We start from the raw sequence: 21047 nt of genomic DNA on the forward strand, positions 1-21047 counted from the left end.
GCTCAGAAGGATTTCTGACAATATTAAAGCTGAAACAATTATGGAACAAGGTTTGAGAGTTACCTTTGATGAGATTGGATATTACACTCCTTAGTTAGGTAAATCAGTCTGTGAAAATGTGGAACAGGCTGCAGTCTGATTAGCTGAGTGCAGCTGGAAGTCTGTGAAAACTGCAGGCATCCGGTTCAGGGAGAGATGAAACAGAAAGGCTGAATCAGTCTGAAATATAAATAAACACTCTGAAAGGATTAGATTAGGTTTGCTCACACAGATAGAAATAGTTGAATAGTACTTTGAAATCCTTAGGTTGTTTAAAGTATAGTTAAATTGGTAGTTAGCTCAGGAACAAGTATGTCTCTCAGGGAGTTTTACAAATTACTAAGCAAAGCTTGGGGGTGTGAGCAGGTGTGATAAAGGGAGTGTGTACCTGTGATTGGTTAGTACACCTTAAAGGAAAAGCAGCATAACTGAAATACTCTGACAGATGCCATGAGATACAACTCCAGCCGACCCAATTTGAGAATCAGGTTGGAGAACACCTCCGGATGGAGTTCCCACTCTCCCGGATGAAAAGTCTGCCTGCTCAGAAAGTCCGCCTCCCAATTGTCCACCCCTGGGATATGGATCGCTGACAGATGACAAGAATGGGCCTCCACCCACCGGATTATTTTGGCTACCTCAGTCATCGCTAAGGAACTCCTCGTTCCTCTTTGATGATTGATGTAGACCACTGTTGTTATGTTGTCCGTCTGGAATCTGATGAACTGGGTTAAAGCCAACTGTGGCCAGGTCAGAAGAGCATTGAAGTTTGCTCTCAGTTCTAGGATGTTTATAGGAAGAACAGACTAGGCCGGAGTCCACACTCCCTGAGTTTTTAGAGGACCCCAGACAGCCCCCCACCCTAGAAGGCTGGCATCTGTTGTCACAATTACCCAGGATGGTCTGCAAAAGCATGTTCCCTGGGATAGATGATCCAGAAACAACCACCATTGAAGAGAATCCCTTGTCTCCTGCTCCAGGGTTATTTGAGGAGACAAGTCTGCATAATCTCCATTCCACTGCAGAAGTCTGAGGTGAAACCGAGCAAACGGAGTGATGTCCATTGCCGCCACCATCAATCTGATTAATTCCATGCACTGGGCCACTGACGGCCTAGGATTAGACTGAAGGGCTCGGCAGGTATCTAGAATCTTTGTTTTCCTGACCTCTGTCAGAAAAATCCTCATGGATATAGAATCGATTACGGTTCCCATGAAAGTCACCCTTGCTTTCGGAATTAAAGAACTCTTTTCCAGATTTACTTTCCACCCGTGAGTCCTCAGGAAGGACAGTACAATTTCGGTATGGGACCCTGCTTGTTGACAAGATGGCACCTGAATCAGAATATCATCCAGATAAGGCAACACCGCAATGCCCTGTGGCCTTAAAACTGCCAGCAAAGACCCCAGAACCTTTGTGAAAATTCTGGGTGTCTTGGCCAGCCCGAAAGGAAGAGCCACAAACTGAAAGTGCTGGTCCAGAAAAGCCAACCTTAGGAACTTGTGATGATCTCTGTGGATAGGAACATGAAGGTATGCATCCTTCAAATCCACTGTCATCATAAATTGACCATCCCGGATCAATGGAAGAATGGTCCGAATAGTTTCCATCTTGAATGATGGAACTCTGAGAAACTTTTTTAGACTCTTGAGATCTAATAGGTCTGAAGGTTCCCTCTTTTTTGGGAACTACAAACAGATTTGAATAAATCCCCTGCCCTTGTTCCTGTGCTGGAACGGGAACAATTACTCCCAGGGAGGAAAGGTCTTTTACACAATGTAAGAGCCTCTCTCTTTTTATCTGGTTTGCAGACAATGTTGAAAGAAATTTTTTGAACTCCAGTTTGTATCTCTGGGACACTATTTCTATAGCCCAGGGATCCTGAACATCTCGCACCCAAGCCTAAATGAAGAAAGAAAGTCTGCCCCCACCAGATCCGGTCCCGGATCGGGGGCATGCCCTTCATGCAGTTTTGGAGTCAGCAGCAGGCTTCTTGGACTGTTTACCCTTGTTCCAAGGCTGGTTGGGTCTCCAAGTGAGTTTTGACTGTGAATAGTTTCCTTTCTGTTTAGAAGAGTAAGAGAAAGAATTTCCCTTGAAATTGCGAAAGGAACGAAAATTATTTTGTCGTCCTTTTTGTTTATTTCTCTTATCCTGAAGAAGGAGAAGACCCTTACCTCCCGTGATGTCAGAGATAATTTCCTTCAAGCCAGGTCCAAACAAGGTCTTTCCCTTGTAAGGAATCGCTAGAATCTTAGACTTAGATGAAACGTCCATAAAACCATAAAGCTCTGCGGGCTAGGATAGAGAACCCTGAACTCTTAGCTGCTAATTTAGTAATTTGCAGAGAAGCATCCGTAATAAAAGCATTGGCTAATTTCAGAGCTTTAATCCTATCTTGGATCTCCTCCAAAGAAGTCTCAGACTTAAGAGACTCAGACAGAGCATCTAACCAATAAGCTGTCACACTAGTGACAGTAGCAATGCACGTAGCTGGCTGCAACAGCAGACCCTGGTGAACATAAATATTTTTAAGTAGACCAGTGTTCCAACTTCTTGTCCATGGGGTCTTTAAAGGCACAACTGTCCTCAATAGGGATAGTAGTTTGCTTGGAAATAGCCCCTTCCAACTTAGGAACCATTTTCCAAGTTTCCCTGATAGATTCAGCTATAAGAAACATCTTTCTGAAAATAGGAGATGGAGAGAAGGGAAATAGCCCCTTCCACTTTAGGAACTGTTTGCCAAGTTTCCCTGATAGTGTCAGCTATAGGAAACATCTTTCTGAAAATAGGAGACAGAGAGAAGGGAATACCTGGTCTCTCCCATTCCTTAGAAACAATCTCCGAAGCTCGCTTAGGAACTGGAAAAACATCTGAGAAAGTAGGAACTTCTAAATATTTGTCCAATTTACTTGCCTTCACAGGAGTGACTACTACTGTGGAATCACAGTCGTCTAAGGTAACCAACACCTCCCTGAGTAGCAGACAGAGGTGTTCAAGTTTAAATCTGAAAGAGACAACCTCTGAATCAGTCAAAGGTTCTGAATCTGAAATCTTGACATCTGATAAAACCTCTATACCCTCCATCTCTGTTCCCTGGGAGGGTACCTCTGAGACTGCTACCATGGCATCAGAAACCTCTCTGATAACATGTAACATGCTTGTCTTTCCTATTGTGCTTACCTGAAAACATAGGAAAAGCAGACAACGCATCAGAAATTGTGGAAGACATTACCTCCGCTATGTCTTTTAAAGTAGCTACAGCAGGTACTAGCGCAGAAGTGCAGGGCACTGCTGGTGGAGGCGTTCATTTTTGGGACGCTGGGGAGAAAGTTGCAGCATAAATTGACCCTCATCCAAAGATTCCTGGACAACCTCTGTCTGAGAAGAAATTGGCTCAGTAAAAATGTTATCCCTAAAATTTACAGTCCTTTCAATACATGTAGGACAGAAAGGGATTGGTGGTTCCACATTTGCATCCAGACATAAGGCACATGTAACAGATTGCACACTCTCTTGATCCATTATTCAATACAATATAACAAATAATCAACAGAAAAAAACATAAAGATTAGAAAAAAATAACTGCACAAAAACCGTTACTGTCCCTTTAAATACAAACGGTTTCTATATTTTTCTGCAAAACTGTCAGATTCTTCTTAAGCACATCGATTAAAAAACTGACTTCACAAAAAAGAAAACCTCTGCACCACAGCAGTCTGCTGAGGTGCTCCTACCATGCCAAATTACACCGGATCCCCTTTTTCTATGCAGGTCCGTTCAGACACACTGTGCAGCTCACAAACCGAGACCGGACTTAACGTATCTGTACTAGAGGCGCATGAAAATACACTACATGCAGCTCTAGTACAGACAAACAAGTAGCCCAGCTATGTCGCACTAATCCTGTCAGGAAAACAGCGCTCTACTTAGTGGCTCGCAAATACCGGAAGCCCCGCCCATCGTGGGCGTACCTAAAACTCAATGTCTCCCCTCCAGAAAAAACATCAAGTGAAACCACCAGAGCCAAAAAAATTAAAACAACACATCTCCAACCCCAGTGCCTGCTATATAATACTGCCCAGAAACACTATTCACATAAAAGTTGTATAAAGTCCCAACCTAATAAAGGCTTTGTTGTTAACCCTTTATGTTCCATAGTACTTTTTTTTTTTTACATAAAAACTGAGTCTCCTTATGTCCCAGAAAGGTAGCACTTACCTTCACCACTGCCTGACAGGAAGGCAGTTCCCAAGCTTGAGAGGTCCTCTCCCTCACATTGGCCTGAGAAGAAACAAATGCTGAGTTAGTGTGAACCTCAGACTGAAGGATATAGGGCAGCACAAATATGGGAGGCACAGTGAGAATTATGTCCCACAAGTTCCCATTGCTTTAAAGCCACCAAAAGCTCTACTGTAGAGACTGAAATGGAACCAGGCTATACCCCAGAACAAAGTAGCACTCTCTGGCACTACTTTAAAATAACAAACTCTTGATTGAAGAATCTAAAACTAACACCTCACTTTACCTCTTCCTATCACTAACGTAGGCAAAGAGAATCACTAGAGTGGGAGGGAAGGGAGGAGCTATATAAAGCAGCTCCTCCTGCTGACCAGGATGTGAAATCTCACAAGTAAGGATGAAATCTGTGGACTCATCGTGTCTTTAAAAAGAAATGTTGCTTTCTGGCAAAACATATTTCTGCTAAAATGTAGCATTATGGTTGTGCTATTAGGAATGAATTTATTAGTAAACTTCTATTAGTCATGTAGTTGTGGGTGGTCTTAGGTTTTTGAGTCTTATATACTCAGTGATCTCAGTGTCAGCGGATAACCATAGAAGGCTTTTGGTCTAGTTTCCATTGCTGTTGTAAACTGTGTAAAACTGATGTTAACAACAAATATCTCACTTGACGTCTATAGATTTGTTTTATGTTACCACAAGTTTACACCTTTTAAAACAGCAATTGAAACTAGGCCTTTGTCTTATCTTAAATTTTCTTGGACATGTTCATCTATTTCCTTGGTTATTTGTCATATGTGAGTCCAATCACTGTCTTTGATATTTAGTTTGCAATGATGACTCGGTTCTCCCTCTGGCTGATAAAGTTGTGTTTTTATCTGGCTCCCTTACTTAATACAATTTCTCTGATTCCTCTTTTTCTCATTAAAATAAATTATACATTTTGGGCCAGATTACAAGTGGAGAGCTAATTAACACTCCCGCTTGAGCATTAATTGTACTAGAAGAAAGCTTTTTGCGTGTCAGGTTGCGCTCGAATTATGGGTTGGCAGTAAACTGTTTTTGCTCGCCTCTAACCTGATGAGCGCAAAAAGCCGAACTTTGAATATCGCATGCGCGTTCACATATTCCACCATATAAGTCAATGGAAAAAAGCGGAAAAAAACACCCAACTTTTGCGCAAACCTGATTGCATATTCTCATGTGTGCTAACCTGACATGAAAATATGAATATTTCACATTCCAATGTTCCTCACATAGCAGAATATAGGTATATATATATATACATTTATATATATAAAAAATATATTTAGGAATATATACAGTATGTAAAAATACTTAGAACATATTCTGCTATGTGCAGAACATTGGAATGTGAAATATTTACAGTAAATACATAGTTAAAGGGAGAGTAAAGTCATAATTAGAAATTCATGATTTAGACAGAGCATACAACTTTAAACAACTTTCCAATTTACTTCTATTATTTAATTTGCTTCCTTCTCTTGTTATCCTTTGCTGAAAGATTTATCTAGGTAAGCTCAGGAGCAGCAAAGAACCTAGGTTCTAGATGCTGATTGGTGGCTGCATATATATATATATATATATATATATATATATAGTAGTGCATTGCTGCTCCATCAACAAATGATACCAAGAGAATGAAGCAAATCTGATAATAGAAGTAAACTATAACATTTTTTAAAATAGTATGTTCTACCTAAATCATGATTTTTTTTTGGTTTCATGTCCTTTTAAAACCTTTATTAAAAATTAATATTGCATAAATAGTGCATTAATATGTTTTTTTTCATGTTTTCATCTACATAACTGAAAATGCACACACACATGTATGTATATATATATATATATATATATATATATATATATATATATGTATACATATATATATTTATGTGTTTATATGTGTATGTATATCTGTAAATACATATATTTCTCCTGTTAAGTGTAGTCAGTCCACGGGTCATCATTACTTCTGGGATATTAACTCCTCCCCAACAGGAAGTGCAAGAGGATCACCCAAGCAGAGCTGCTATATAGCTCCTCCCCTCTACGTCACACCCAGTCATTCTCTTGCACCCAACTAATAGATAGGATGTGTGAGAGGACTGTGGTGATTATACTTAGTTTTTATATCTTCAATCAAAAGTTTGTTATTTTAAAACAGCACCGGAGTGTGTTGTTCCTTCTCAGGTAGAATTTGAAGAAGAATCTACCTGAGTTTTTGGATGATTTTAGCCGGCGTAGCTAAGATTCATTTTGCTGTTCTCGGCCATTCTGAGGAGTGAGGTAAACTTCAGATCAGGGGACAGCGGGCAGGTTCACCTGCAAAGAGGTATGTTGCAGTATATTATTTTCTGAGGAATGGAATTGACTGAGAAAATACTGCCAATACCGATATAATGTAAGTTCAGCCTTAAATGCAGTAGTAGCAACTGGTATCAGGCTGCTATGTATATATGTTTAAACTTCAGTATTCTGGGGAATGGCACTTCACTGGGATAATACTATATGCATATAACTTTTAGCCTAACTTGCAGTGGGAACATCTAGCAGCAGGCTGTTTAATGACATTTCATATTATTTGATTTTAAACGTTTTGCTGGCATGTTAAATCGTTTAATTATCTGAGGTACTGGGTGAAAAATTGTTTTGGGCACTGTTTTTCCACTTGGCTGTCGTTTATTTTAATTTAAGACAGTTTACTGAACTTCCCTCACTGCTGTGTGTGAGGGGGAGGGGCCTATTTTGGCGCTTTTGCTACGCATCAGAAATTCAGTCACAAGTCTGTTTCTCTCCCTGCATGATCCGGATCGTCTCTACAGAGCTCAAGGGTCTTCAAAAATTATTTTGAGGGAGGTAATCACTCACAGCAGACCTGTGAGATTGTGCTTTGACTGTGATAAAAAACGTTTATATTTTGTACATTTTTTTCTGCTATTAAGGGTTAGTTATCCATTGCTAATGGGGGCAATCCTTTGCTAAATTTATGCCTTTACCGGGAAAAATTTGGTTTTTATAATTTCTCCGGTTCATTGTTATTCAACTGTCATATTTTTTTTCTGTGCTTCTTAAAGGCACAGTGCGTTTTTCATATTACTTGTAAATTGAGTTGAAAAGTATTTCCAAGCTTGCTAGTTTAATTGCTAGTTTGTTAAACATGTCTGACTCAGAGGAATATCTCTGTGCTATATGTGCAAAAGCCAAGGTGGAGCCCAATAGAAATTTATGTACTAATTGCATTGATGCTACTTTAAATAAAAGTCAATCTGTACAAATTGAACATCATTCACCAAACAACGAGGGGGAAGTTATGCCGACTAACTTGCCTCACGTGTCAGTACCTGCATCTCCCGCTCGGGAGGTGCGTGATATTGTAACGCCGAGTACTTCAGGGCGGCCATTACAAATCACACTACAGGACATGGCTAATGTTATGACTGAAGTTTTGTCTAAATTACCAGAACTTAGAGGTAAGCGAGATCACTCTGGGGTGAGAACAGAGTGCGCTGATAATAATAGGGCCATGTCAGATACTGCGTCACAATTTGCAGAACATGAGGACGGAGAGCTTCAATCTGCAGGTGACGGATCTGATCCAAATAGAGTGGATTCAGACATTTCAAATTTTAAGTTTAAACTAGAAAACCTCCGTGTACTGCTAGGGGAGGTATTAGCGGCTCTGAATGATTGTAACACTGTTGCAATCCCAGAGAAATTATGTAGGCTGGATAGATACTATGCAGTACCAGCGAGTACTGACGTATTTCCTATACCTAAGAGGCTTACAGAGATAATTACTAAGGAGTGGGATAGGCCCGGTGTACCCTTTTCCCCCCCTCCTGTATTTAGAAAAATGTTTCCAATAGACGCCACCACACGGGACTTATGGCAGATGGTCCCTAAGGTGGAGGGAGCGGTTTCTACTCTGGCTAAGCGTACCACTATCCCGGTGGAGGATAGCTGTGCCTTTTCAGATCCAATGGATAAAAAATTAGAGGGTTACCTTAAGAAAATGTTTGTTCAACAAGGTTTTATATTGAAACCCCTTGCATGTATTGCGTCTGTCACGGCTGCGGCCGCATTTTGGTCCGAGTCTCTGGAAGAGACTCTTGACTCAATAACTATAGATGAGATTTCAAATAAGCTTAAAACCCTTAAGCTAGCTAATTCATTTATTTCAGATGCCGTAGTACATTTAACTAAACTTACGGCTAAGAATTCCGGATTCGCCATTCAGGCACGTAGAGCACTGTGGCTAAAATCCTGGTCAGCTGATGTTACTTCTAAATCTAAATTACTTAACATACCTTTCAAAGGGCAGACCTTATTCGGGCCCGGTTTGAAAGAAATTATCGCTGACATTACAGGAGGTAAAGGCCATGCCCTGCCTCAAGACAGAGCCAAACCTAGGGCTAGACAGTCTAATTTTCGTGCCTTTCGTAACTTCAAGGCAGGAGCAGCATCAACTTCCTCTGCACCAAAACAGGAAGGAGCTGTTGCTCGCTACAGACAAGGCTGGAAACCTAACCAGTCCTGGAACAAGGGCAAGCAGGCCAGAAAACCTGCTGCTGCCCCTAAGACAGCATGAATTGAGGGCCCCCGATCCGGGAACGGATCTAGTGGGGGGCAGACTTTCTCTCTTCGCCCAGGCTTGGGCAAGAGATGTCCAGGATCCCTGGGCGTTAGAGATCATATCTCAGGGATATCTTCTAGACTTCAAAATCTCTCCCCCAAAAGGGAGATTTCATCTTTCAAGGTTGTCAACAAACCAAATAAAGAAAGAGGCGTTTCTACGCTGTGTACAAGATCTTTTGCTAATGGGAGTGATCCACCCGGTTCCGTGGTCGGAGCACGGACAGGGGTTTTACTCAAATCTGTTTGTGGTTCCCAAGAAAGAAGGAACCTTCAGACCAATCTTGGATTTAAAGATCTTAAACAAATTCCTAAGAGTTCCATCGTTCAAAATGGAAACTATTCGGACAATCTTACCCATGATCCAAAAGGGTCAGTAAATGACCACAGTGGATTTAAAGGACGCTTACCTTCACATACCGATTCACAAAGATCATTACCGGTATCTAAGGTTTGCCTTCCTAGACAGGCATTACCAGTTTGTAGCTCTTCCATTCGAATTGGCTACGGCTCCAAGAATCTTCACAAAGGTTCTGGGCGCTCTTCAGGCGGTACTAAGACCGCGAGGAATTTCGGTGGCTCCGTACCTAGACGACATTCTGATACAAGCGTCAAGCTTTCAAACTGCCAAGTCTCATATAGAGTTAGTACTGGCATTTCTAAGGTTGCATGGGTGGAAGGTGAACGAAGAGAAAAGTTCTCTCTTTCCACTCACAAGAGTTCCCTTCTTGGGGACTCTTATAGATTCTGTAGAAATGAAGACAGGTTAACAAAGCTTCAAAATGCTTGCCGTGTCCTTCATTCCATTCAACACCCGTCAGTGGCTCAATGCATGGAGGTTATCGGCTTAATGGTAGCGGCAATGGACATAGTACCCTTTGCACGCCTACATCTCAGACCGCTGCAATTGTGCATGCTAAGTCAGTGGAATGGGGATTACTCAGATTTGTCCCCTACTCTGAATCTGGATCAAGAGACCAGAAATTCTCTTCTATGGTGGCTTTCTCGGCCACATCTGTCCAGGGGGATGCCATTCAGCAGACCAGATTGGACAATTGTAACAACAGACGCCAGCCTACTAGGTTGGGGCGCTGTCTGGAATTCCCTGAAGGCTCAGGGATCATGGACTCAGGAGGAGAGTCTCCTTCCAATAAACATTCTGGAATTGAGAGCAGTTCTCAATGCCCTTCTGGCTTGGCCTCAGTTAACAACTCGGGGGTTCATCAGGTTTCAGTCGGACAACATCACGACTGTAGCTTACATCAACCATCAAGGAGGGACAAGAAGCTCCCTAGCGATGATGGAAGTATCAAAGATAATTCACTGGGCAGAGTCTCACTCTTGCCACCTGTCAGCGATCCACATTCCTGGAGTGGAGAACCGGGAGGCGGATTTCCTAAGTCGTCAGACTTTTCATCCGGGGGAGTGGGAACTTCATCCGGAGGTCTTTGCCCAAATACTTCGACTTTGGGGCAAACCAGAGATAGATCTCATGGCGTCTCGCCAGAACGCCAAGCTTCCTTGTTACGGGTCCAGGTCCAGGGACCCGGGAGCGGTCCTGGTAGATGCTTTGACAGCACCTTGGACCTTCGGGATGGCCTATGTGTTTCCACCCTTCCCGATGCTTCCTCGATTGATTGCCAGGATCAAACAGGAGAGAGCATCGGTGATTCTAATAGCGCCTGCGTGGCCACGCAGGACCTGGTATGCAGATCTAGTGGACATGTCATCCTGTCCACCTTGGTCTCTGCCTCTGAGACAGGACCTTCTAATTCAGGGTCCTTTCAAACATCAAAATCTAATTTCTCTGAAGCTGACTGCTTGGAAATTGAACGCTTGATTTTATCAAAGCGTGGATTTTCGGAGTCAGTAATTGATACCTTAATACAGGCTAGGAAACCTGTTACCAGAAAGATTTACCATAAAATATGGCATAAATACTTACATTGGTGCGAATCCAAGAGTTACTCATGGAGTAAGGTTAGGATTCCTAGGATATTGTCTTTTCTACAAGAGGGTTTAGAAAAGGGTTTATCTGCTAGTTCCCTAAAGGGACAGATCTCAGCTCTGTCCATTCTTTTACACAAACGTCTGTCAGAAGTTCCAGACGTTCAGGCTTTTTGCCAGGCTTTGGCCAGGATTAAGCCTGTGTTTAAAACTGTTGCTCCACCATGGAGCTTAAATTTAGTTCTTAACGTTTTACAGGGTGTTCCGTTTGAACCCCTTCATTCCATTGATATTAAATTGTTATCTTGGAAAGTTCTGTTTTTAATGGCTATTTCCTCGGCTCGAAGAGTCTCTGAGTTATCGGCCTTACATTGTGATTCTCCTTATCTGATTTTTCATTCAGACAAGGTAGTTCTGCGTACTAAACCTGGGTTCTTACCTAAGGTAGTCACTAATAGGAATATCAATCAGGAGATTGTTGTCCCATCATTGTGTCCTAACCCTTCTTCAAAGAAGGAACGACTTCTACACAATCTGGATGTAGTTCGTGCCCTGAAATTTTATTTACAGGCAACTAAAGATTTTCGCCAAACTTCTTCCCTGTTTGTCATTTATTCTGGACAGAGGAGAGGTCAAAAAGCTTCTGCTACCTCTCTCTCTTTTTGGCTTCGTAGCATAATACGTTTAGCCTATGAGACTGCTGGACAGCAGCCTCCTGAAAGAATTACAGCTCATTCTACTAGAGCTGTGGTTTCCACTTGGGCCTTTAAGAATGAGGCATCTGTTGAACAGATTTGCAAGGCTGCAACTTGGTCTTCTCTTCATACTTTTTCCAAATTTTACAAATTTGACACTTTTGCTTCTTTGGAGGCTGTTTTTGGGAGAAAGGTTCTTCAGGCAGTGGTCCCTTCTGTATAAAGATCCTGCCTGTCCCTCCCTTCATCCGTGTACTTTAGCTTTGGTATTGGTATCCCAGAAGTAATGATGACCCGTGGACTGACTACACTTAACAGGAGAAAACATAATTTATGCTTACCTGATAAATTCCTTTCTCCTGTAGTGTAGTCAGTCCACGGCCCGCCCTGTTTTCTATGGCAGGTCTAAATTTTTAAATTATACTCCAGTCACCACTGCACCCTATAGTTTCTCCTTTCTCGTTCGGTTCTCGGTCGAATGACTGGGTGTGACGTAGAGGGGAGGAGCTATATAGCAGCTCTGCTTGGGTGATCCTCTTGCACTTCCTGTTGGGGAGGAGTTAATATCCCAGAAGTAATGATGACCCGTGGACTGACTACACTACAGGAGAAAGGAATTTATCAGGTAAGCATAAATTATGTTATTTAGAGATGTATATGTGTGTATCTCAATGTTAAAGCCCTTTACCTGCCTATTTTTTCTCTAACACCTGAGATCTTATATCTTTGAACACTTATAACTTTTGTGTGCGATATATTTTTAAATATTTTTTATTAATAGTGTTATTATGAGTGTAAGTTTGTAACTATTCTTTGTAATGTATTTTTGATGTGTTTTGTGCAACTTTTTAGGTTTGCAAACAATTAACCAGAGCACTGACAACGCGGTAATCATTCTAGCATAAATCGCAATTGAGCTCAAGTGATTGTGTTTACTTTCAACTCGTAATACGAGCGGTAAACCTGACGAGTGCAAACCCCCACGATAAACCCTTTATCAATCGCGTGCAAAGTTTTGCACTCCACTTGTAATCTGGCCCTTTGTTTGGCTTAAGATACTGTAAATTATTTTTTAAAGCCTTGGATCTTAATACTTTCATGATACACATTCAATATAAGTTTGCCATTCTTCCATTTGGGCTGGCAAGGGTTACAATCATTTTTTTTTATATATATATATGATTTTTACTAGAGGTCTCTAAGAGGACTTTTGCAAGCTCCATAAAAGTATATCATCCTAGTTAAGGCTGTGCACGTTAAGGAAGCAGCCAGCCATGCCTCAGTAGAAATCCAGTTTCTTTACAGATTAGGGTCGCGATCCGATATACGGCGTAGTTTGCGGCGCAAGCGAGGGAACCTGCGTCGCCCACAGTTTCAGCTCGCAACTCGAGCTATCCAATATACGGCGCCGTCAGATGCTAACGAGCTGTAAGTCGGATAAACCAGCGATGTCCAGAAATCTGCGCAAGTACAAATTTCTGGCGTCGCCAGTGACTTGCGCCACGTTAGATACTGCCAGCGCCTACAAAACCTGACTAAAGTATGAAATCACCCGCACTGTCTAAAGCACCTCCCTAACATAGCCCGACACGTCTAACCCTCTATCCGCTATCTCCCCTCACTAGGCTAACAATAAAATATGTATTAACCCCTAAACCGCCGCTCCCAAACCCCGCCGCAACCTAATAAAGTTATTAACCCCTAAACCGCCGCCAGCTATATTAAATCTATAACCCCCAAAAGTGAGCCCCTAACACCGCCGCCATCTACCTTACCTACCCCCTAAAGTGAGCCCCTACCCCGCCGCTATCTATTTTAAAATTATTAACCCCTAATCTAATCCCCCTACCCCGCCGCCATCTATATTAAATTATTTAACCCCTAAAATACTAAACTATCCCTACCACTAAACCTAAGTCTAACCCTACAAATAGCCCTGAAAAGGGCTTTTTGCGTGGCATTGCCCCAAAGTAACAGCTCTTTTGCCAGCCCTTAAAAGGGCTTTTTGCGGGGCATGCCCCAAAGAATTCAGCTCTTTTGCCAGCTCTTAAAAGGGCTTTTGGCGGGGCTTTGTCACAAAGTAAACTGCTCTTTTGCCTACAATCTACATCCCCCTACACCGCGGCCACCTATAATAAATGTATTAACCCCTAATCTAATCCCCCTACACCGCCGCCACCTATATTAAACACATTAACCCCTAATCTAATCCCCCTACACCGCCGCCAGCTATATTAACTATATTAACCCAAATTATATTAGGGTTAATATAGTTAATATAGTTATTATATTATATATATTAACTATATAAACCCTAATTATATTAGGGTTAATATAGTTAATATCGTTATTATATTATATATATATATATATATATATATATATATATATATATATATATATATATATATATATTAAGTATAATAACCCTATCTTACTCTAACATCCTAACTAAACTCTTATTAAAATAAATCTAATATTAATAATTAAAATATTCCTATTTAAATCTAAATACTTACCTATAAAATAAACCCTAAGATAGCTACAATATAATTAATAATTACATTGTAGCTATGTTTAGGGTTTATATTTATTTTACAGGTAAATTGTTTATTTTAACTATGTATAATAGCTATTAAATAGTTATTAACTATTTAATAGCTACCTAGTTAAAATAATTACCCAATTTCCTGTAAAATAAATCCTAACCTAAGTTACAAATACACCTACACTATCAATAAATTAAATAAACTACAAATATCTATCTAAAAATACAATTAAATAAACTAAACTAAATTAAAAAAAAAAAAAACACTAAATTACAAAAAATAAAAAAAAGATTGCAAGATTTTTAAGCTAATTACACCTATTCTAAGCCCCCTAATAAAATAATAAAGCCCCCCAAAATAAAAAAAATTCCCTACCCTATTCTAAATTAAAAAAGGTTCAAAGCTCTTTTACCTTACCAGCCCTTAAAAGGGCCTTTTGTGGGGGCATGCCCCAAAGAAAACTGCTCTTTTGCCTGAAAAAAAAACACAATACCACCCCCCAACATTACAACCCACCACCCACATACCCCTAATCTAACCCAAACCCCCCTTAAATAAACCCCCCTGAAGATCTCCCTACCTTGTCTTCACCACACCGGGCCGAACTCCTCATCCGATCCGGGCGATGTCTTTATCCAAGCGGCAGCAAAGTCTTCTTCCATCCAGCAGCATCTTCCATCAAACGGCATCTTCAATCTTCATTCGTCGCTCCTCCAACGCGGAGCATCCATCCCGGCCGACGACTGAACGATGAATGAGGTACCGTTAAATGACGTCATCCAAGATGGCGTCCGTCGAATTCCGAATTCCGATTCCGGAATTAAGGTAGAAAAATCTGATTGGCTGATTGAATCAGCCAATCAGATTCAAGTTCAATCCGATTGGCTGAACTAATCAGCCAATCAGATTGAACTTGAATCTGATTGGCTGATTCAATCATTTAACGGTACCTCATTCGTCGTTCAGTCGTCGGCCCGGGATGGATGCTCCGCGTTGGAGGAGCGACGAATGAAGATTGAAGATAACATTTGATGGAAGATGCTGCCGGATGGAAGAAGACTTTGCTGCCGCTTGGATAAAGACATTGCCCTGATCGGATGAGGAGTTCGGCCCGGTGTGGTGAAGACAAGGTAGGGAGATCTTCAGGGGGTAGTGTTAGGTTTATTTAAGGGGGGTTTGGGTTAGATTAGGGGTATGTGGGTGGTGAGTTGTAATGTTGGGGGGTGGTATTGTGTTTTTTTTTCAGGCAAAAGAGCAGTTTTCTTTGGGGCATGCCCCCACAAAAGGCCCTTTTAAGGGCTGGTAAGGTAAAAGAGCTTTGAACTTTTTTTAATTTAGAATAGGGTAGGGAATTTTTTTTTATTTTGGGGGGCTTTATTATTTTATTAGGGGGCTTAGAATAGGTGTAATTATCTTAAAAATCTTGTAATCTTTTTTTTTATTTTTTGTAATTTAGTGTTTTGTTTTTTTTGTAATTTAGTTTAGTTTATTTAATTGTATTTTTAGATAGATATTTGTAGTTTATTTAATTTATTGATAGTGTAGGTGTATTTGTAACTTAGGTTAGGATTTATTTTACAGGTAATTGGGTAATTATTTTAACTACGTAGCTATTAAATAGTTAATAACTATTTAATAGCTATTATACCTAGTTAAAATAATTAACAATTTACCTGTAAAATAAATATAAAACCTAACATAGCTACAATGTAATTATTAATTATATTGTAGCTATCTTAGGGTTTATTTTATAGGTAAGTATTTAGATTTAAATAGGAATATTTTAGTTTATAATATAAATTAGATTTATTTAATAAGAATGTAGTTAGGGGTGTTAGGGTTAGATAGAGTTAATATAGTTAATATAAATACTATAGTAACTATATTAACCCTAATATAATTAGGGTTAATATAGTTAATATATATAATGTAATAACTAAATTAACTATAATATACTTAGGGTTAATATAGATAATATAGCTGGCGGCGGGGTAGGTAGATTAAATTAGGGGTTAATAATTTTAATATAGATGGCGGCGGTGTAAGGGGCTTACATTAGGGGTTAATACCATTAATATAGGTGGTGGCGGTGTAGGGAGGGCAGGTTATAGGGCAAAAGAGCTGTTAACTTTGGGGCAAAACCCCGCAAAAGGCCCTTTTAAGGGCTGGTAATAGAGCTTATTACTTTATGGATATTAGATTAGGGGTTAATAATATTAATATAGCTGGCGGCGGTATAGGGAGATTAGATTAGGGGTTAATAATATTAATATAGCTGGTGGCGGTGTAAGGGGTCAGATTAGGGGATAGATCAGTTAGATGGTGGCGGTTTTAGGGGCTCACATTAGGGGATAGATCAGTTAGATGGTGGCGGTTTTAGGGGCTCACAGTAGGGGGTTAGTTTATGTAGATGGCGGCGGTTTAGGGGTTAAATACTTTATTAGGGATTGCGGCGGGGGATCGCGGTTGACAGGTAGATAGACATTGCGCATGCGTTAGGTGTTAGGTTTTATTTAGCAGATAGCGGTTGACAGGTAGATAGACATTGCGCATGCATTAGGTGTTAGGTTTATTTAGCAGCTAGTTTAGGTAGTTACGGGGCTCCAATAGTCAGCGTAAGGCTTCTTACGGCTGCTTTTTGTGGCGAGGTGAAAATGGAGTAAGATTTCTCCATTTACGCCACGTAAGTCCTTACGCTGTATATTTGATACCAAACTGCGCTGGTTTGGTATACCTGCCTATGGCCCAAAAAACTACGGGCGACGGCAGAAATATACGCGCGTAACTTCTAGGTTACGCCGTATATGTGATACCAAACCCGCACAAATATTGGCGTCGCCGACTTTTGCGGGCGACGATTTTTATCGGATCGACCCCCAGGTTGACAGTGAGTCTGGTCAAAAGTGCTGCTAAAAGGTTTCTTCAGATTGCCAAAAGGCATATTTAATATCTAAAACACACAATAAAATAATAACATTACATTAATAGGTCACGTAATTTGAATTTTAGTTAAGGATTTAAAGTTTTATGCATATTTGCCAAATAGATTGAGCTCTTTTGTTAGGTGAGTTTTCTTAACTAGTTGATGGAAGGCACATTTTACTTAAAGGAACATAATACTTATATGCTAAATCACTTAAAAGTGATGCAGCATAACTGTAAAAAGCTGACAGGAAAATATCACCTGAACATCTCTATGTAAAAAAGGAAGATATTTTACCTCACATTTTCCTCAGCTCACCAGAGTAAGTGTTCTTTAAAAAGGTATCTGTCAGTTACTACCCAGCTGCAGGTTAAAAAAAAAATGAAAGAAATGAACAGCAGCCAATCAGCATCAGCAGTGCTGAGGTCATGAACTGTGATCTCATGAGATTTCCTAGTAAACTTCCTTAAAGGGACTGGAAACCCAAATTTTTTCTTTCATGATTTAGAAAGAGTATGCAATTTTAAAAACTTTCTAATTTACTTCTAGTATCTAATTTGCTTTATTCTGTTGATATAGTGTGCTGAAAAGCATATCTAGATATGCTCAGTAGCTGCTGATTGGTTTACTGTACATAGATGCCTTGTATGATTGGCTCACCCATGTGCATTGCTATTTCTTCAGCAAAGGATATCTAAATAATGAAGCAAACTAGATAATAGAAGTAAATTGAAATGTTGTTTAAAATTGTATTCTCTACTTGAATCATGAAATATTTTTTTGGGGTTTAATGTCCCTTTAAACTGAATAGGGAAATAACATGAGTGTGCATGAGGCACACTCCCTTGCAGGTCCCAGGACAGGCATACTGATTTGTTGATTAAAGTCCTTAACAATGGGGTTTTTTATTTAAAATATCTTTCTTTTTTACATAGAGATGCTCAGGTGATATTTTCTAGTCAGCTTTTTACAGCTATGCTGCATCACTTTCAAATGTTTGAATATTTGGGTATCATGTCCCTTTAAGACTGAGTTTTCGACACCCTGTCTGTATTTCAGCAAACATCTGTACAAATAACTATATCTGTGGTCTAGAATCAATACTGAGCTCCTACAGACTCAATAAAAAACACTGAACAAACAGAAAATTCAACCAACTCTACACATATCATAATTATCTGGTACTTGTCTTTTCTATCAGGACACGTTTTGTTTTGTTTTGTTTTTTTGCAAAGTGGTTAATACTCATAACATCTATTTGACAGAATTAACAATTATCATAAAGACAAAGAGCTTCTTAAAGGTGAAGTCCATTTTGTTAGAGATGTGGCTTGGTCCAGTATCATAATTCATCAGTTGAGCATCTTTCCATGGCAGCCACCTGATTTTCCTTGTACACTGTCCATACATTTTATCAATTGAATGTGTTTTAGCTTTCCCAGACTACTTTTGCATTAAAGGTCTTGCTATTTTTTTCTTCCTAAGGCTTAAGGGTAGTTTATTTAACCTGTTGGTAGGTATAATAGTGGTCTCTCTGAAACATGAATAGGAGTGAAAGAGAAAACACGACAAGTGGTAATATATGATTGCCAACTTGTACACTTCTTTATTTCAAGTATTTTAGGTATTTTGTTTGATCACTGGCAAAATATCAAACAGAAATTAATTGGAGTTGTTGGGATATATAAAAGTGGGGGAAGTATGTCCATGACTTATGGGAGATTTTTTGCCTACGCCAAGAAGGCATGAGGCGGTATATTTCTCTATTATTAGAATATGATGTTATCAAGTTACCATTTTCAGGGTAAGAACACATATATATTAGGACATATTTTTATTATTTTTATTTCTTCCAGGTAATGAAGCAAAAATCACACAAAAGCACCTTGGGATAATCTTAACAATATGTATAGTCTTTCTTATATGCCTTCTGGCATTCCTGTGTCACAGGTAATGTATGCAGATTATAATATACATTTTACATTTGATTGCTTTTGCTGTACCTATCTTGACTCTGCACTAAAGCAGCCAGATTAGCACTACACTGGCATGAGGGAATGTGCTTTTAAACAAGCATGAGAAGCAAAACGAGGAAGCATTTTTTAAGCTCATTTGCATAACATCACTCAGAACTCTTGCTCTAGAGGAAACCCTGTTTTCTATTAAAGGGCCATGATACCCAAATGTTAAAGCACTTGAAAGTGGTGAAGCATAGCTATAAAAAGCTGACTAGAACATACCATCTGAACATCTCTATGTAAAAAAAGAAGATATTTTACATCAGCTTTTTACAGTTATGCTGCATCATTTTCAAGTGATTTAGCATATGAGTACTATGTCCCTTTAAGTGACCTGCAGATGTGATATACAAAGTTCTATTATGTGTCACGTTTTCCACAACAAAAAAATCACAATAGTTTATAGCAAGACTGGACACGTACAAATGAATTTATAAAATAGCTATCTCAAATATATTTTACTTCATTGCGCAGTCTTCTCCTATTAGAGTAAGACGTTTATTATAGGGATATGACCATATTAGGTTCACCTGGTCACATGTTTTAACATCTACACACGTACAAAATCTGTAAAACAAATTCATTGCTGTTGCACAGCAAAATGTGAATGTGAACACTTAGGACAATAAAGTAAATCAGTGCAAGGGATTTGTTTTGTAATGGAAGCTAAACATTAGTATATTTAAAAGAAAATCTATATTTAACTAAAAGCTATAATTCTCTTGAAATAAATGATGTATATAAAATGAGTCACCGATGATAGAAAGGTTTCTGGTTTTATCCTGTGGCGACTTTTTCTTTAACCTTCAGTTTTTAAATAACATTTAGGGAACCTAAAGAAATATGAGCTGCAAATTGTTGCTAAGCAAACGTTTTAACTTTGACTGAACATCAAAGAATAAAAAAAAAAAACATTTTTTTCACAATACATTGAAATGTAATCATATTTCTGAAAATCTTCAGATGAATTTAAATGTAGTTCTAAAATATATTTATAAAATACATTAAAATATTTTTCTATATAACTGCTTAAATATACTGTATATAATTTTTAATACTTTGTTTTCTACAATAAAATTGCACTGTTCATGACCTCATTTAATCCCCTCATACATTTTGTTTTTTGTTCTGATGTTTTGTTCTGGGGCTGTAACAAAATCCTTTCAGATTAAAGTGATTATGCAATTACACAGTTTATTATTGATTATAAAAACAGTCAAATATGCAATTACCTGAATATCAAACAACTTATTTTTAAACAGATTATATAGAAAAACTGGTTTATTCAGTTTACTATTTGTAAACAGAGAGTATTCAAATCACCACAAGAAAGAATAACACATAATGCTATATTCTATAATAGCCATCACATATCTGTTATATTCAGTCAAACCAAAAAGTTATTCCTAATTATAAGGAAGTAGTAAAAGAGGTTTTAGGTTATACAGTTTAGTACTTAATCAGTAGCTTTCAGCTTCTAAAATCGTGTTATTCTTCCTTGTCTTATTGATTTCTGCATCTATCCAATCAGACCCTTTATGTGCAGAAAACTGTTATAAGAATCTAAAGTTATTAAGGGCTAGATAACGAGTTTTGTGCTAACTGTAGCGAACAAGATGTTTTTTTTCATCTTTTTGTGCGCAACAGAAATAGCATGCACATTACAAGTTGAAAGTAAATGCGTTCAGTTGAGCACAATTAAATTTAATGCGCGTCAAGTTAGCGCAACTTAAGAGCTTGCATAAAGGGTAGGGGACGAAAACAAAATACATGTATAAGTACAGTTACACTCATATAAACACTGTCTGATAAAAAAATATTTTTAAAACATTTATAAAAAATGTATAAGTGCTCATGGATAGATGGTATAAATTATTTAAAAAAATATATTTATAATTTATATATACAGTAAATATTTAGCGCTCTTGAATAAATGCAGTCTGGTTAATGGGCGAGTATGGGTGTTCGGGTTTTTTGG

The 21047-nt window shown here is 39.0% G+C and overlaps 1 protein-coding gene across 1 annotated transcript in view; it reads left to right on the forward strand.

Annotated features, from left to right (window-relative positions):
- The window catches only part of LOC128651610 (interleukin-5 receptor subunit alpha), a 112450-nt gene that overhangs the window by 78454 nt on the left and 12949 nt on the right, over window positions 1-21047 (forward strand). Inside the window, exon 8 of the mRNA XM_053704619.1 lies at window positions 18908-19001. Coding sequence (XP_053560594.1) covers window positions 18908-19001 — 94 coding nt within the window. The remainder of the gene's footprint in view (window positions 1-18907; window positions 19002-21047) is intronic.

Source organism: Bombina bombina, chromosome 3, assembly GCF_027579735.1.
Source record: "Bombina bombina isolate aBomBom1 chromosome 3, aBomBom1.pri, whole genome shotgun sequence".
In the NCBI taxonomy this organism is placed as follows: domain Eukaryota; kingdom Metazoa; phylum Chordata; class Amphibia; order Anura; family Bombinatoridae; genus Bombina; species Bombina bombina.